General features: G+C 58.1%; 1 protein-coding gene across 1 annotated transcript in view; it reads left to right on the top strand.

Moving 5' to 3' along the window:
• ELL (elongation factor for RNA polymerase II) overlaps positions 1–13,691 on the top strand; it is a 79,725-nt gene extending 66,034 nt beyond the window's left edge. Inside the window, exons 7-12 of the mRNA XM_079703939.1 lie at positions 5,423–5,519; positions 6,762–7,236; positions 11,130–11,196; positions 11,410–11,581; positions 12,733–12,777; positions 13,521–13,691. Of these exons, the coding sequence (XP_079560065.1) occupies positions 5,423–5,519; positions 6,762–7,236; positions 11,130–11,196; positions 11,410–11,581; positions 12,733–12,777; positions 13,521–13,637 (973 nt within the window). The 3' untranslated portion in view covers positions 13,638–13,691. The remainder of the gene's footprint in view (positions 1–5,422; positions 5,520–6,761; positions 7,237–11,129; positions 11,197–11,409; positions 11,582–12,732; positions 12,778–13,520) is intronic.
• Positions 13,692–16,210: the final 2,519 nt, after the last annotated feature.

The raw sequence follows: 16,210 nt of genomic DNA on the forward strand, positions 1-16,210 counted from the left end.
AGCCCCTGGACCCGGGGCAGATCTCATCCCAAGGATGCTGGGGGGGGCCTCATCTGGCCCCAAAGGCTGCAGGGCCTGCAAGCAGGACGGAGGGGTCTGTGGAGACTGCCTGGGTGGCCCACCGTGTCCTCCTGTAGGGAAGAGGCCAGCCCTCACCGAGTGGGCTGGAGGGCATGAGTCACCGTCTTGAACACCAGAATGCCTGGACAGAAGGCCCCAGACCGTTTCTTCTGCCCACTCTTTCCCTTCCTGTCAAGGTTGCTTCCAAAACCTGCACATCCCCACAGGTGTCTGCTGCAGGCCCTCTTTCTTAAAAAGAACCTCTCAAGAACAAGAAGCAGAGAGAAACAAAACAAAACTCCCCACAGACATGATTAAACAGCATTAATTAAATGCATCCCCTCTCTGGTTAATTGGGACCCAAAGTCAGGAGTGGCCACGGTAGCTCTAGGGAGAAGTGGGTAAGTAGGCCCCCATCTGAGGCAAGCAATTAATGATTTCCTTCTCAATTGATGCCCGGCTCCGGAGCCCGGGCTGTGAAGTGAAGTGCTGTTCAGAACAGCCTGATATGCTAATTAGTCCTTAAGTGATTTCTCAGGGACTTGGAGCTATTTATGAAGGGTTTTGGGTTTTTTGGTTTTTTTTTTTTTTTTTTTTTTTAAAGTTTAGCTGTTTAAAGCAGTAATTGCGTCTGGAAAGCAGAGCTGAGTCGGGGCCAGTCTAGGTGAACCCTGAGTTCCTCCTTGGCCCTGCGGGACACTCACCTGCTGTCCCGGGGTCACTGCTCTGGCTGTCTGGAGGTCTCTGGGTGCTCAGGGAGGCTGAGAGGAGACGGTCTCGGCAGAAGGTGCCCCCCCGGCCCCCAGTGCCCTCTCTGGGGGTCCTCTGTTGCCCCAGCAAAGCACATCTTGGGTAGGCAGTCACCTCCTGCAGGTGTTCACATCTATCACGTTTTTTGGCAAAGGGTTGAAATAGTCACTTACACCCACCCTAGTGCTTTGAGGTGTCCAGGGGCACGTGGGGGGCACCTTGAGGCTGCTTCCACTCTTCCTTCCTTCAGAGCCTCTCACTGGGTGCCTCTCGCTGATCTCAGACCCCAAGGGTCTTGGCCTCCCAGAGCTCCCGGGAAGGGGTGTGGCCGAGAGCAAGCAGCCTGCCTCTGTGTGAATGGGTGTGGTTTGTAGGAAACAGCGCCTGGGCTGAATCCTGAGGGGTGTTAGGTGGGAGGTTCCTAGGGATGTGGACTCTGGAGCTCAGTATAATGCCAAGCTCATGCTTCCTCCCTTGTTTTCGCTCTGGGCTGTCTTGATGCTCTTCTCTCCGTCTGCGTGGGCCAGCTGGGGGAGCAGCCTTGCCGCCGGAAGCCTCTTGGGAAGCTGACCGCTCCTACTGCCCTTGGAAGCTTGAACTGATTGGCGTGCAGAGGTCAGGGTCAACATCCCTGATGCCCGCAGCCACACAGAAGGTTACTCCAGGCGCCCCTCTGCACACCTTTTTTTTTTTCTTGTTTAGGTTGCTCCCTCCCTGAAGAAAGCCCCAATTATAGCAGGTCTTGATGCTGTGGTCTCACGGCAAGAAGGCAAAAAATAGGATCTTGGGGTGTGTCTGTTGTTACAGGCAGGGTGTGGGGACTTGTGTCACCCCAGGGGCTATAACACCTCCTTTTCCTACAGCTTGTTCTAAACTCATACCTGAGTTAAACATGCTCATGCTTCCAGGGTCTGCCTGGGCCCCCGTGCCTTTGCTCTGCCCAGACATGCACTCCCAGCGTCTCGGCTGTTTATTTGGATGCTTCCTCTGTGCTTTTAGTCCCCATGTGTGTAGCTGCTTGGGCCTGTCCCGTCCCAGGAGGAGTCTGTGGACGTCGCAGTGCAGGATGAGGCCTCAACTCCACCTGGCCCTGAAATCAGTCACCCCGACCTGCCCGTGTCCTGGTCTCACCTCCCCCAGGGCACAGCCTAGACAACCCGACTGAGCCTCAGTCCATCTCGCATGCATCATGCTTTCCCTGGAGTTGGTAACCTGCTTGGCCGAGTTGTTACTTTCTCTGCTCAGCGTTCTGTGTCCTTCATGTCCAACCCCAAGCTCCCCGTGGTTGTCCCATGGCCTTTTATCACTTTCAGGGGATCAGGGGTTCCACCGGGAGCTGCCCCCCTCCCTTGCGGGTCCTTCTGTTCCTGGGTCTGTGATTCTGCCCTGGGGTTGAAGGGACGCAGCTCTTGGAGCATCTGTCAGAGGAGAGGGCTTTGGGAGGTCCATCTGTCATATCTTCACACCTGGGTGGCCGTCACACTGAATTGGCAGTTGGCGAAGTCTAGTCTTCCAGATTGGAAGGAACTTTCCCTCCATGTTGAAGACCTGGCGCCCGGAGAGCCACGGAGGTTCCCTTCCTGGCCCTGTATACATCTGCATGGTCACAGGATGGCCTGGCGGGTGCTCTGGGACCGGCGCCCCAGCCCTTGCAGTCTGAAAACGTGCCTCATCCTTCTTCCCGTCCTGGGTGTGGTTGTGAGAGGCCTCACTGTCCTCCCTCGCCCTGCCTCTCATTCTGCCACTGGTGGCTGTGCTGCACCATTCACCATTGTCTTCCCTGTTGTTTCTTTTAATTTCTTCTACTTTTGGAAGTAGAAGAGACCGTCTCTGTCTCTTTTTTTTTTACCATTGTTGCTAGTTCCCAAGGTGCAGCTACCACTTCTCTCTAGTTCCAAAGCAGTCACCCCAAAACGAAAGCCCACGTTAACAGTCACTCCCCGTTCCCTCTCTCCCAGCCTCTGGCGACCACTAATCTGCTTCTTGTCTTGATGGATTTGTCTGTTCTGGATATTTCATATAAATGGGATTATGTACTCTAGCCTTTTGTGTCTGGCTTCTTTAACTTGGATTAGGTTTTTGAGTTTCATCCACACTGTAGCATGTGTCAGAGCTTCACTCTTTTTTATGGCCAGGTAGTATTCTATTGTGTGTGGGTATTTTGTTGATTCATTTATCTGTCTGTCCATGGACACTTGGATTGTTTCCACCTTTTCATGATTATGAATAGTGCTGCCATGAGCATTCATGTACCAGGACACGAATATAGCTGACATAGATTTTCATTTCTCTCAACTATACACTGAGGAGTGGAATTGCTGGGCCATAAGGTAGTCCTGTGTTTAACTTTCTGAAGAACTGCCAAACTTTTTCTCAGTGGCCACGGCATTTTACATTCACACCAGCAGTACACAGTTCCAGTTTTTCTACATCCTCGCCAACACTTGTTATTTTCCATTTTTTTGATTCTAGCCATCCTAGCAGGTGTGAAGTGGTATCTTATGGTTTTGATTTGTGTTTCCCTGGATGAATAATGACATTGAGCATCTTTTCATGTGCTTATTGGCCATTCGTATGTCTTCTTTGGAGAAATGTGTATTTAAGTTCTATGTCTTTCTAAGGCTATTAAGGGTGGTGTTTTTCTCGTGGATTTAAAGTTTTCATCCCCTTACAGAGTCTCTCTTTCTTTTCAAATGCATTTTCCTGTCTATTTTGGGGTGTGACATCTGTTGCCTGGAAGCCCGGGTGCAGCCTCATCAGGACTTTCCCATTGGCAACTCAGCCTCCTCAGGAGCACTGCTGAGGCGTTTCTGAATCCCCCATAGGCCCCTCTGTTTCCTCTTCTCCCAAGGCCACGTCTCTGTCCATCCTGTGTGGCCCGAGCATCCTGGAGAAGGCCTGGGCTCCTTCACTCCTGAACATGCTGTGGGCTCCCTTCCCTGCTGCCCCACAGCAGGCCGGGACCCAGAGCAGGGCTCTGGGGGGACAGCCTGGCAGGGACCCCTCTGCTGAGGTTCCTGAGGCACCCACCCTGGGCCTGTGGGGTTCTGTGGCCTGGGACTCCGTTTTCTTGGATCCTATAGGACAGTCACCACTTGTACTTCTGCATTGAATATCATCGCTCATTTCTCTCTTTTTTTTTAATAAATGTATTTTATTTATTTTTGGCAGCGTTGGGTCTTCGTTGCTGCACGTGGGCTTTCTCTAGTTGTGGCGAGTGGGGGCTACTGTTCGTTGCGGTGTGCGGGCTTCTCACTGTGGTGGCTTCTCTTGTTGCAGAGCACGGGCTCTAGGCATGTGGGTTTCAGTAGTTGTGACACATGGGCTCAGTAGCTGTGGCACACGGGCCTAGTGGCTCTGCGGCATGTGGGATCCTCCCGGACCAGCGCTCGAACCCGTGTCCCCTGCATTAGCAGGCGGATTCTTAACCATGGCGCCACCAGGGAAGCCCCCTCATTGCTCTCTTTTTCCCTTTCTCTTTTATGCCTTTTTAGTGGGGGCTTGAAAGAGAGTGGATGTAAATACCTGGTTCTCTGTCTTTAACCGAAAGCTCTGGTTGCTTCCATGTGGCTGGAGCAGCAGTTGTCTGACTTGCCCTCAGCCTCGTGGATGGTGTTGCCCCAAGTGCCTGCATGTTTCGGGCCCTTTTCCTGTGGCTCTGCTTGCATTTCAGGCCACCGTGGAGGGGACGGCAGCAGTTGTCTAGAGTGTGGCTGTTGGTCAGGGGCTGGGCTCTGCTTGTCACTGGTTAGAGCAGCTCAGACATGGCCCTGGACCTCAGCTCAGCCTCCCTGCAGGGCGTGGAGGGCCCTCGGCACCACTCCCAGCACCGGGCCAGCTGCCTGGGCTCCCACGAAACGCACAGTCTCTGGGAGTGCAGGAGGCTAAGCGGAGAGCCCCCTCCCCACCGTCGAGCCAGGGTGACTGTCGGGGCCTCCATTTGTGTGTCAGGCATTGGGGTGTTTCTTCTCTCTTCCCTGGCTACATTGTTGTGCTCGCGTCCCGCCGGACTGGTAGCCACCCCTGCCATCCCTGGAGGTGCTGTGGCCTGGGCTCCCAGGATGATGGGAGCTGAATCTGGGAGGCCCTCCCACCACAGACCAGGGCATCTCAGTCCTCTTCTGTGTTCTCTGTTTCTCCAGTGAGTGTTGTTTATTAGGATGACAGTTGTTTTTAAAAGTGAGGACCAGCACCCCAGTGACAGCAGCTCCCCTGGGGACACAGCATGGATCTTGAGTGTCTGGTCAGTTTTATATGGGTCCTTGGTCTCCATGGTAATGGGAGTCTAGATGAGTGGGTGGTCATCTGACCCTTCTCTGGGCGCAGAACACCCAATGGGACAGTCCTCCTGGCAGTGAGGCTGAGACCTTGGCCACAGGGCAGCTGTGGATAAACCCAGGGTGGAATGTGCTCAGGCTGCTCTCTGCCTGCCGGGCCCTGGTGTACCCATCACACTCAGCCCTGCTCTGGTTCTGCCTTGGAGTCAGGCCCTCCCCAAATCACTGGGCGTGAGTGGGACAGCGTGGTGTCAGTGCAGAGACAGGTGGGCGTGTGTGCGCCCCACAGGGCACTGCTGAGGATCCCTCCAACCCACCCTGCTTCTCCTTTGCAGGAAGCTGTGCCAGCCACAGAGCTCAGGCGGCCTCCCTGGGGACCTTGCGGCCAACAGTCCTCCAGGCGAGCATGGGAGCTCAGCCTCACCCCCTCAGGTAGGAGCGTGGTGGGGAGGGAGGGTGGGTCTCACCAGAGCCAGTGGGCCTGACCTGACCTTGGTTCTTAGGGAGCCTGTTGGGCCTTCGGCTCAGGGCTGGCAAGCTTTCTTGAATGAGTGAGCAGCTGGCTGGGGGTTGGGTGTCCTGGGCCTGGGACTTGGTTATGGTTCCTTGGTTTATCTGTGGGTATGTGGCCGAGGGAGGGCAGGCTGCTGAACCACACTGAGCCTCCTGCTTTCTCTGTGTGGTGGGCGCTCCTGCCTCCCAGGGCTGTTGGAAAATCAAGCGTATGGCTGCAGCCCAGCCAGGGCCCAGTGGGGTCCTATGAGCAGTGGCCACGGCCATGTTAGTCAGTAGTCGGGAAGGGCATTTGGGGGGGGCCTTCCTGTTGGGGGCTTGATCTTCAGCAATACCTGCCTCACCGTTGCTTGAGCTGTTTGGTGAAAGCTCTCCCCACCCACCTGCATGCTCTGACTTATAATTCCCACGTCTCCATCCCCTGCTTGGGAGGGGCCAGCCCCTCTTCTCCCTCTTCCTCCTCTGCCCTGGAGGCACCCAGCCTAGGACCATGACCCTAAAGCCTCCCTGTGGCTGTAGGGCCGTTGTGGAGGACAGAGGGCCTCATTTCACTTGCGTCCCCACTGCTTCCCTCTGATCCTGGGTTGCCCATCTGCCATCTTTCTCCCTACTGCTGCTTCCCTGGTCCTGGGCCACCTGGTCTGATCCTGGCTCCATTCTTGTGGTCTGGCCTTGCCTCAAAGGCCTCAGTATTCTTGTCTGTGAAATGGGGATGAAGCCTGCACTATGTCACAGGGTTGCCATGGGGATCCAAGTAGTCAGGGGCCTGGAGGTGTTGGTCCTGGCCTGTGGGGCTGCCCTGTATCACTCAGATTTGACTCTGTCACTCTTCCCATCGTCCAGGGAAGATGCTGAGCACAGTGATGTTTTAGACCAGTTCCCAGAGGTGGCCCTTATGGGCTGCAACCAGGTCCACTAATGACCCAGTGCCCTTCCTCCGCTCTGGTGGCTTCTGGGCCCAGCTGAGAGCTGAGCCCCTGGGCAGGCAGCCCCTGCTGAGCTCTGGGCATCCTGGGCCTAGCTAGTGTTCGCGCGCCCCCATGTGGTCAGCGCGGGCCTTGCGTGTGGTCACTGGGTTTCCTCCGGGCCTGCGGTGCCCAGCCTCTCCCCAGTAACTCTAGGCACAGTCTCCCCTTTGAAATTGTCTCCTTTCCTTCCCAGAAACGGCCACAGCCTCCTGATTTCATCGACCCTCTGGCCAACAAGAAACCCAGGATATCGCACTTCACCCAGAGAGCTCAGCCTGCAGTCAACGGGAAACTGAGTGTGCCCCACGGCCGTGAGGCCCTGCTTCCCACCCCGGGCCCACTGGCTGGTACAGACGCCCACCTGCCCCCGCGGCTGGAGCCACCACGGGCCCACGACCCCCTGGCCGATGTCAGCAACGACCTGGGCCACAGCGGCCGGGATTGCGAGCGTGGGGAAGTGGCCGCCCCGGCACCTACTGAGTGCCTCAACCTGCCCCTGCTGACGGACTGTGCCCAGCCCAGCAGGCCCCATGGCAGCTCCTTGCACGGCAAGTCCAAGAAGAAATCCAAGAAGCACAAAGACAAGGAGAGGGCGGCTGAGGACAGGCACCGGCCCCGGCCGCCAGACCAGATGCCGGGCCCCCTTGGAGCCCCACCAGTCGCCCCGGGTAGGTGCCAAGAGGCAGGCCTAGGGGCAGGGGCTCTGCAGGAGGGTGTCGCCAGGAGCCTGAGCACCGGCCCCATGCCCACCACCCTCACTCCACAGAGTGCCGAGAGGGCTGCCCACAAGCCCCCACTTCGAATCAGCCTGCACATTAGGCCTCTTTGCCTCCTGTGTCCTCGTACCGGCTCGTCTGTGACTGCCCTGGCAGTGTTATTCTGAGAGCCTCTTGCAGTCCTGTGTGTGCCAGGCCAGCTCTGGGGGCCAGGGGCTTGGAGCCTGACGGAGCTGAGGCTCACGGGAGGAGACATCACACAGGGAGAGCAACAGTTCCAGGGCCCAGCTCTGGCTGTGGGGAGGTCCCAGACACAGAGGGAGAACAGGGTGGGGCTGGGGCTCAGGGAAGGCAGTGGTGGGGCAGGGCCTGGTAGAGAGGGAGGTGGGCAGCCCCTGGATCACTAGGGACCTGGTGTGGCCTGCTAGGCGAACATTTCAGCCTGTGGAGAAAGGGTTTGGGAGGTGGACCCAGAAGGAGGTGGGAGACCATCCATAGAACAACAGACGGTAAGAGCCAGAACACGGTCTTGTAGTTGCAGCCTGTGGGGAAGCTGGCAGTCGACAGACCCTCAGCAGGATGAGGGGTGCAAGGCTGGCCAGGGCCATGTGCTGAGCAGGGAAACCTTCTCAGGCCCGGGGCACTGGGGAGGTGCATGGATAGGCTAGGATGGCGGTGGGGCTGGGGTCCTGTCCCCCAGAGCCTCTCCCGCCTCCAGTTATAGCCCTAGGTACCTGAGCCGAGCACCCTTTGTGGCTACTGTCAACCCCAAGAATAATTCAGGAGGCTGCAGATAAGAAAATTGTGTATTTGAGGTCTTAAAAATTACAGTTCGGGAGACATAGATTCAGGTGAGCGCGAAAGAGTGTTCTGAGGAGGAGAAAGAGTCGGGCTTATACAGACAGAAAGCCACGAGTTTGTTAAAGGTTGCCTGGTGAGGAGGTTTAACTCTGATGCAAGTCAGAAAATATTTGTTTGAGGTTAGGGGTCCAGTAAGTAGACAGAGTGTCACGAGTGTTTTTAGGGTAGGGGGTCTGATGAGTAGATAGGCTGTCACAAGTTTCTGGCAGATGACTTCATCGGGTCAGAAGGTCAGATTCCATCTAGGCTGAGATGTGCACAAGTCACACTTCCTTAATGGCCTCTTGGTTCCATTTTTAGAGAGCTTTCTTAGCAACACTGACTCCATTGTGAATTTCCTTTCATGTAATTTAACCTTATCAGCATGTGGCAACAGAGGTGCAGCCATGGGGGCCACCTGCTGCAGCTTTCTGATTATTTCCTCAGGAGGGTCCCCAGCAGGGGGCATTCCTGGATGGGGTGGAGCCACTTCTCCTTAAGGCTTTTATATTTATCCTCACCTATCCTTCACGGTAGCGCCAGCCCCTCCCTCTCTGGCTGGAGGGCAGGTCCTGGAAGAGCAGGGTTGGTCCGGTGAAGACGGACATTGCAGTTCCGTCAAGTCCCCTGGTATTCCTCAACCCTGTTGCACGCTAGGCTTCCTAGCACCTGTGGGTGGGCCGCAGGGGAGAAGGCGGCCCGGTTCCCTGAGCACACACCATCTGATCTGGCTCCTCCTCAGGGAGACAGGCCCTGAGCAGCCGGGCAGCGCATTCTGTCCCAGATGGTGGAAGCGGATGCCGTGTGCTTCTGGCAGGGCCCTGGGCAGGAGGACTGTGGGGCCGGGCATCAGATGGGGCCAGGAACATGCTGCCCAGGCCGGCCCACATGCAAGGCTCAGATGGCTTTGGGTCCTGCCCGGTGCACGTCAGCTCCAGGCAGCTCCTCCTCAAGCCAAGGTGGGAAAGTGACGTTTGGGGTCAGGCAACCAAGGGAGTAGAGGCCCCAAGGAAAAGGAAAAGGGTGACTGAGGCACCGGAAAACACACACACACACACACACACACACCACACACACACACACATACACCACACCACCACCCCCCACCCCCCACCCCCCGCTGTGACTCCTTCCTGGGTTGGGGGCATGTGCAGGAGCTACCCACCCACCGTTAACAATAGCATTGTTCTCTGAAGGCTCCCCCAGCCTTGCTGGAGAGGGCTCCAGGGCCCGGGCTCCAGGGCAGCCTCTGAGGAAGCTTCCTCGCCCTTATGTCCTATGTGGCAGAGGGATCTGTTTAACCCACCCTTCTGGGTGACGCTGTCCTCCTAGTCTGGCCCTGCTGTCCCAGCCCTGCCCTGTGATCGCCTCTGACCCTGACAGGTGTGGTGGCCTCCACCTGTCAGGCAGGTGGCTCAGCTCAGCCTCCCTGTGGCTCCCACTCTCGAGGCCCCCCTCTGGCCATCTTCATCCCCCTATGCCGCAGGCCCACTCCTGGGTCCTACGCCCACCCTCGTGCCTGCCCCCGACTCTTGCTCAGGCTGTGGATCCTTCCTGTGGCCAGAGGGTGCCTTCCTGGGCAGGCTGGCATGCTGGGTGGAGGGCTTGGGCTCAGCCAGGCCAAGCTCAGGCCCACTGACCCCTGTGTGGAAACAGGGGCACCCTCTCCCATTGGCACCCAGACCTGGGTCCTGCAGGGTGAACTCACAGACATGTCCCTGCACCCCCTGCCCTGGGGAGGCACAGGAGAAGCTAGTGGAGGGGACACATGGGTGTGGGAACCAGCTCTGCTAGTGCAGGGGCAGCCAAGTGACAGCCTCACACAGCCAGTGCCGGAGCAGGCGTGGGGACCACAAAGGTTTGCCACAGGCTGGACCCCAACGGTGTCTTGGGTGCCAGGTCAGTCTGACCCTAAGCCTCAAGGCGGAACACCCCAGGAGGCCTGTCCTGTGTGGGGTGTGGGTGGTGGGAGTGTATACTAAACCCTCATGTATGTGCCTGTTGGGCTGCATTCTGGGGAGGCCACAGCCTCTTCAAAGATGACACCCAGGTGGGTGGGCTCCGTCCATTGGTGGGAATTGCACCTCGCGCTGGAGTATAGAACCACAGAAGGGCTCAGCAAACTGCTGATCCACTGGGTGGGCTGCTTTCCTCTGAGAGAGGCACAAAAATAAGCGCTCAGGATATGCTTCAAAGTGATAAAATTGCTTCTGAGTTGGGGGGAGGGGGAGGCCAGCTGGAAGAATTTCCCAGGGGAAAAGGACCAGACTGTAGCTTTGGTTGACTGCAGCCTGGGCAGGCCTCAAGCCCTGTGGACAGTCTTGTGTCACAGTCCCTGGCCTCTCAAGCCACCAGCCCAGCCCTGTTCCGGGGCTGCCCCTCTGATCCTGAAGTCCCATCTCTGGTGTGAAGAACGGGAGGATGGGGAGAGGGGGTGGCTCAGACCAGGGACCGGAGCCGCAGAGCCTGTGACTCCACCCACAGGGAGAGGTGCAGAGAGGAGCCAGGGCTTTCCCTGGTGGCCGTCTGTCTTTGTCCTGTAGGGCTAGAGACCAGGATACCCCCGGGACTCGATTATCCAGGGGTCACCGGTTTTCAGCTTAGTGATCTTTTACACGAGGTCAGTGGAAGCGGCAGAGGCTCTGGACTTGTTGCCCAGGCTTTGCCCTGCAATGAATCCGTCCTTTGGGGTGCTTGCTGAAAACGTACCCACGATGCCATCTCTGCACGGCTGTGCTTTAGGGACACAAACCATGCTGCCTCACCACTTCTCCCACGGGCTGAGGGCACTCCTGGCTGCAGCTGGACCCCCGAGGTAGCCAGACAGCACTTGCCCAGTGCTCATGCCTCCTTTGCCGGCCCTGGCTCCCGCTGCGTGGCCTCAGCAATCCTCTCCACGCAGCGTCCCCTCCAGGGCCTTCAGACAACAAGGCATCAACCTTCTGAGGATCTCACTGTGGACACACGAGCTGTGGACTCAGGAGTTATATGTTTGCTCTTTGTAGGTTTAAATGGAACCTGCAGCAGCTCAAGTGTTCCCACGTCGACCTCGGAGACGCCCGACTACTTGCTGTGAGTACTTCCGGCTGCGCCTCTCCCCTCCCGGCCCCTGCCCTGCAGGTTAGAGGCAGAGCTGACCCCAGGCCATGTGTGTGAATTCCTGGCCCAGTCCGCTGGAGGTCAGGGCTGCTTCCTGGATGGGGCCGGCCACAAGGCTGTGGGCACTTCCAGGCTCTCTCCTGCCGCCCCCTGAGCCCCTCCTGCTCCTCTCTCTGGTCTCTCCAGAAAATACGCCACTATCTCCTCCTCGGAGCAGCGCCAGAGCTACAAAAACGACTTCAATGCTGAGTACAGCGAGTACCGAGACCTGCACGCCCGCATCGAGCAGATCACGCGGCGCTTCACGCAGCTCGATGCCCAGCTCCGGCAGCTCTCCCAGGGCTCCGAGGAGTACGAGGTAGAGCCCTGCCCACACACATCCAATGGCTCTGCCCGGTGCTGACATCCTCGGGCATGTTCCCTTGTATTCTGGGTGGAGGGCCCTGCTCGCCTTTCCTTCCCACTCCCCAAGTGGTTTAGGCCTGTCCCTGGAGCTCAACGTCCTCAGCAGTGGGGCCGGTTGTGACTGACTCCGCAGGTGGGAGACGACCTACGGGGACGGGGGCAGTGTTCCAAGCAGTGGAGACAGTGGGGAGCAGCGGGCTGGGGTGCCTGTGTCCCCACCTCTGAGAGCGCCTGGGGTCCCCTCTGCAGCCCACTACCCACGTCACACGAGAATTCTCAGTCCCCCAGCCAGGAGGGGCTGTGCCAGGCCACACCCCACGGCCCATCAGAGCTGTCAGACACAGTGGGACGTGGGAGGGGATGGAGGGTCCTTGGGGTCCCCCCACCCCAACCCTCTTCCTCTGGCCAAGGGCACCTGGGTTCCCCTAGCCATCCCATGTGGGAGCTCAGTGCAGGGGGCTTGGTCACCAGCCCTGGGACGCCAACCCTCCCCCTTGTGTCACCTTTCAGAGCTGGTTACCTGACTGCAGGGCCAGCCCTGATTAATCGTGGTGTTGGGGTCCATCTCCCCTGGTGGAGGCCACTTTGGTTTCCAGAGGAGATGGCTTGTGATTGGGGCAGAGAAATGGGGCCTCTGAGGGTCTAGGACAGAAAATCCCCAGGGCATCCCTGTCCTCTCTCCTCCCTGCAGGCCCCACAAGGACACTCCCCAGGTGGTCAGGGGGCTTCTGCGCTTGGCCTTGAACTGTGCACAGGCCAGCTGGGTGCGAGGGAAGGGGGCCGTCCCATCTGCTCTTTGCCTCCTCCCGAGGCTCTGACCAGCCTGCCCCTCCCACCGCATGGCCTCGTGCTTGTCCCTGAGGCTGGGCCCCTGCCCCTCCCTCCCCTGGCCCAGCTTCCTCCCCCACCTCCTGCCCTGCTCATCCCCCAGCCTGCCCCCGGCCCCTCCTCTGTGCTTCCTCACGCCATCACGCCATGCTGAGGCCATTGTCCCCCAGCATGCAGTGACCTTGCAGGTCGCAGGTTATCAGGGAGAAGGGGCCATTCAGTTGGGGTGTCCTGCAGGTAATGCATTGTTCGCTTTCTCTTTTATTTTTCCTCCAGACTACTCGTGGGCAGATTTTACAGGAATATCGAAAAATCAAGAAGGTGAGTCTCCATCCCTTTGTTGGGGGTAGGTGAGGTGGGGTCAGAAGAAGCTGTTTCAAGATGAGTGGCGCCACAGTCTGGGAGAGGAGGGAGGGAGGAAGGGCCTCGCTGGGCTGGTCTCAGGCCCTCGGAGTAGCCCCTGCCCCTGGTCACAGCTGAGGAGCTGAGCCTGTCATATGAGCTTGGGTGCAGCCCCTCCCCGGGCACCCCTGCGGCCCCCACCCCCGCTCTCCCAATGTTTGATGGGCACAGCCCCAGGTCCTTTCCGCCTCCCTCAAAGGTCCAGGGGAGGAGCCCTAGTTCCCTGCCCCCATCCTGGCCCCATCTGAGTCCTTAGCTCCTAGAGTCTGGGAGGAACGCCCAGCCTCCTGGGCTCAGGCTTTCTCCTTGGGAGCACCAAGCCCCCAGCCTCGGGCTCCCTGACAGTCTCCTGCGATGTGGTTCCACAACAGCAGCTCTCGTTCCTGAGGGCCACATGTGCCAGGGTGGCTCCCTGCCAGCCAGGCCCCAGCCCAGCGTGGAAGCTTCATGGCCTGTCTTGCCTCAGCCTCTCACCCTGGCTGTGACCGTTTCCCAGGGTGGAGCCGAGGGGCAGAGCAGGGGTCCCCGTCACAGCACGGAGAGTTCAGGCTGCAAGCAGGGCGAGCGGGAACCTGGGGCAGCCAAGCGGGGCAGCTCGAGTTCGGGTTGGGCTCTCAGCCTTGGCCGTGTGGGCGAGTCTCAGCCCGGCGGCTCTCTTACAGACCAACACCAACTACAGCCAGGAGAAGCACCGCTGTGAGTACCTGCACAGCAAGCTGGCCCACATCAAGAGGCTCATCGCTGAGTATGACCAGCGGCAGCTGCAGGCCTGGCCTTAGCCCAAGGCCACAGGGCAGGAGGCCCCACCCAGCCAGCCAGGCCAGCTCACCTCACCGGGCTGACCGTTCTGGATGGTGGGGGAGCTGGGGGCGATGGGGAGCTGAAGATGAGGAAAAAAGAGATTTATTTGAAAAAATAAACGTGAGGAAGACGCATTCATCTGAGCCAGGAACGCCGGCTTTCAGGGGAGTCCCTGCAGCCCTGGCGCCCACAGGTCACGCAGACCCAGGTGGGGTGTCCAGCTCCCCCGGGGCCCCACACACCTCCCCACCCAGGATGGGCTCCCCAAGAAGCCCACCTCCTCGCCAGCCACCCCGGCCCCCCAGGGGCTTCAGCTTCCTGTCAGTGAAAGACTCCAAGGCCGGCCTGCCTGCCTGCCTTTTCTAGTTTTATACAAAGACAGCCACTTTTAGCTACTGCTTATGAGACTTGAGTCTATTTTTATACGAAAGAGAAAGCATCTTTTTTCTAAACCTGTGCCTCCCCTCCTTGGACGCCCAGGGTCTAGGCGCTGCCCTGTGTCCTTTCTACAGTATTACAGATGCTCGGGAAGTTCGGCGTTGTTTCTGTGAGCTCCAGGGCTCCCAGGAGAGAACCTGTGGGGGGCGGGCAGGGGTGCCTCTCCCACGCTGGTCTCCCTCACACACAGCCTCTCCCTGGCTCTAAGGGGGCGTGCAGGGCAATGCGACCCCCGCAGCTCTATTTGGAAAACTCCAGCTGGTCCAGGAGCAGCTGCTGGGAGCCACCAGGCCCGCCCTGCTATTCCAGGCCCTCAGCTGTCAGGGGTCGCTGGGAGTTTCTGTGCTTGTAGCCTGCGCTCTGCGGCAGCAGTGTCGGATTTTATTTTACTGTCTTCTCAATTCTCCCCTTTGCTGCTGCTCTTCATTTCGCACTGTTGAGACCAAGTGGTCTCCATGCTGTTGACCTCGCTCCGCCCCTCAGCCCACTTGTGGGTCCTGGGGTCGTCTTTGCAGAGCCACCACGGGGTTTGCACTCAGGGAGGGGCTGGGGGGTCGATAGAGCCGGGGGGCAGGGGGGCAGGGGCAAGAGTGAGCTTGGAAAAGGCGCTGGATCCACCCATTTTGGGGGTGCTGGCCCGAGGACACCCCAATTGCTGCTTAGTCACTGTGCCTAGTCTAATGTCCCCCAGGGCGTCAGGGGGCGTGCGTGTTTGTGTGTGAGGGACCCCCGGGCGCGGTGGGGTCTAAAGCGAGCGTTCACATGAATTCAGAGCTGTGTTCAGTGAAGCCACAACTGCGGAAGGTCATGGGGGTGGTTGCAGCCCACAGCCCAGGGGTCACGGGGGCGGAGGTGCTGCTGGGAGCAGTAGCGAGGGAGAGCGGAAATGCTCTCGTAGACACGTCTAGTTTTCTGAGCTGTGGCGGTGTCTCCTAATGGCTTCCCAAAGACCAGGCACGCCTGCATTGTGCCCACCCCACCCCAGAGTCTCTGTGGGACCCCTGGGGTGCCTGGAGTGCCGAGGATGCTGATCCTTTCTGTTTCAACAGCTGTTGTTTTGTTTCTCATTTGGGATGGAGAGGGGGAAGGGCTGAGCAGACCCTGGGACCCCAGGTCCCCCCGACAGCCATCTTGTACTCAGCCTGGACGTGCAGACTCAGGTGAAATGGGAGCACTCAAGGAGGGCCCCACCCTGGAGGGCCGAGCCGCCCTCTGCCCTGGGATCCAGTTCAAGGGACTCTCAGTTCAATTTCCTCCTCCTCGTTGTTTTTTGTTGTTGTTGTTTATTTTCTCCTTTTAAGGAATCGTGAAGCTAAGAAAAGTTTTGTGCTTTGGGGGTTGATGGACAAAAGCTCTAGCTGATTAAATATGGTCTAACTTATTGATACTGTGTTTTTTTTTTTTTTCCTTTTAATATTGTACTGTGGAGAAAAACTTTTGAGCCATGGAGTTGGTGTTTACAAGAACTTTTCACTTTTGCCAAAATGTTACAATTGAAAGGCATCTGCATCTTTAGTTTCCTAATATTTTCTTAAAAGAACTAGTGTCCTTTTTGTACACTAAACAGGTGAATGCTGATTTTTTTCAACCTACAATAAATTTCACTGAACTGAACCTGTCGGCCCAAGCTGGGAGTGTGTGTGTCATTCCCCCGGGGGTGGGCGGCTGGTTCTGTGTTGGGGTGGGCTGGGCTGAAGAGGCAGCCTGGCCATGGGGCGGCCATGGTGATGGGCAGGGCACAGGCTAGTACTGGGCAGCCTGCCAGAGCCACCGCCCAGGAATGAGGCCGGCAGGTGGAGGGCTGATCTGAGGCGCAGGGCCCTGCAGGTAGGTGCCAGAGCAGGAGGCCAGATAGCCTGGTCATGGGTGAGAGATGTCAAGAGATGGGAGGTGGAGGCAGCAGGGAGCCATGGCCAGTGTATAAGAAGGGCAGTGCCCCCGTGGAGTGTGCAGGGTGGGTTGAGCCAAGCAGGGGGGTCCCCGGGGCTCCCACAGGGCCAAAGCCCCCAGTAGGGGGGCCACATGGGGCAAAGGGAGTGCCCTTATTTGGGGTAACAATCTGTGACTGACTGATGAAACGGCAGTGAGTAACGGCACTGCTTGATTATTCCTC

The sequence above is a fragment of the Hyperoodon ampullatus genome (assembly GCF_949752795.1).
Source record: "Hyperoodon ampullatus genome assembly, chromosome: 4".
Classification (NCBI taxonomy): Eukaryota; Metazoa; Chordata; class Mammalia; order Artiodactyla; family Ziphiidae; genus Hyperoodon; species Hyperoodon ampullatus.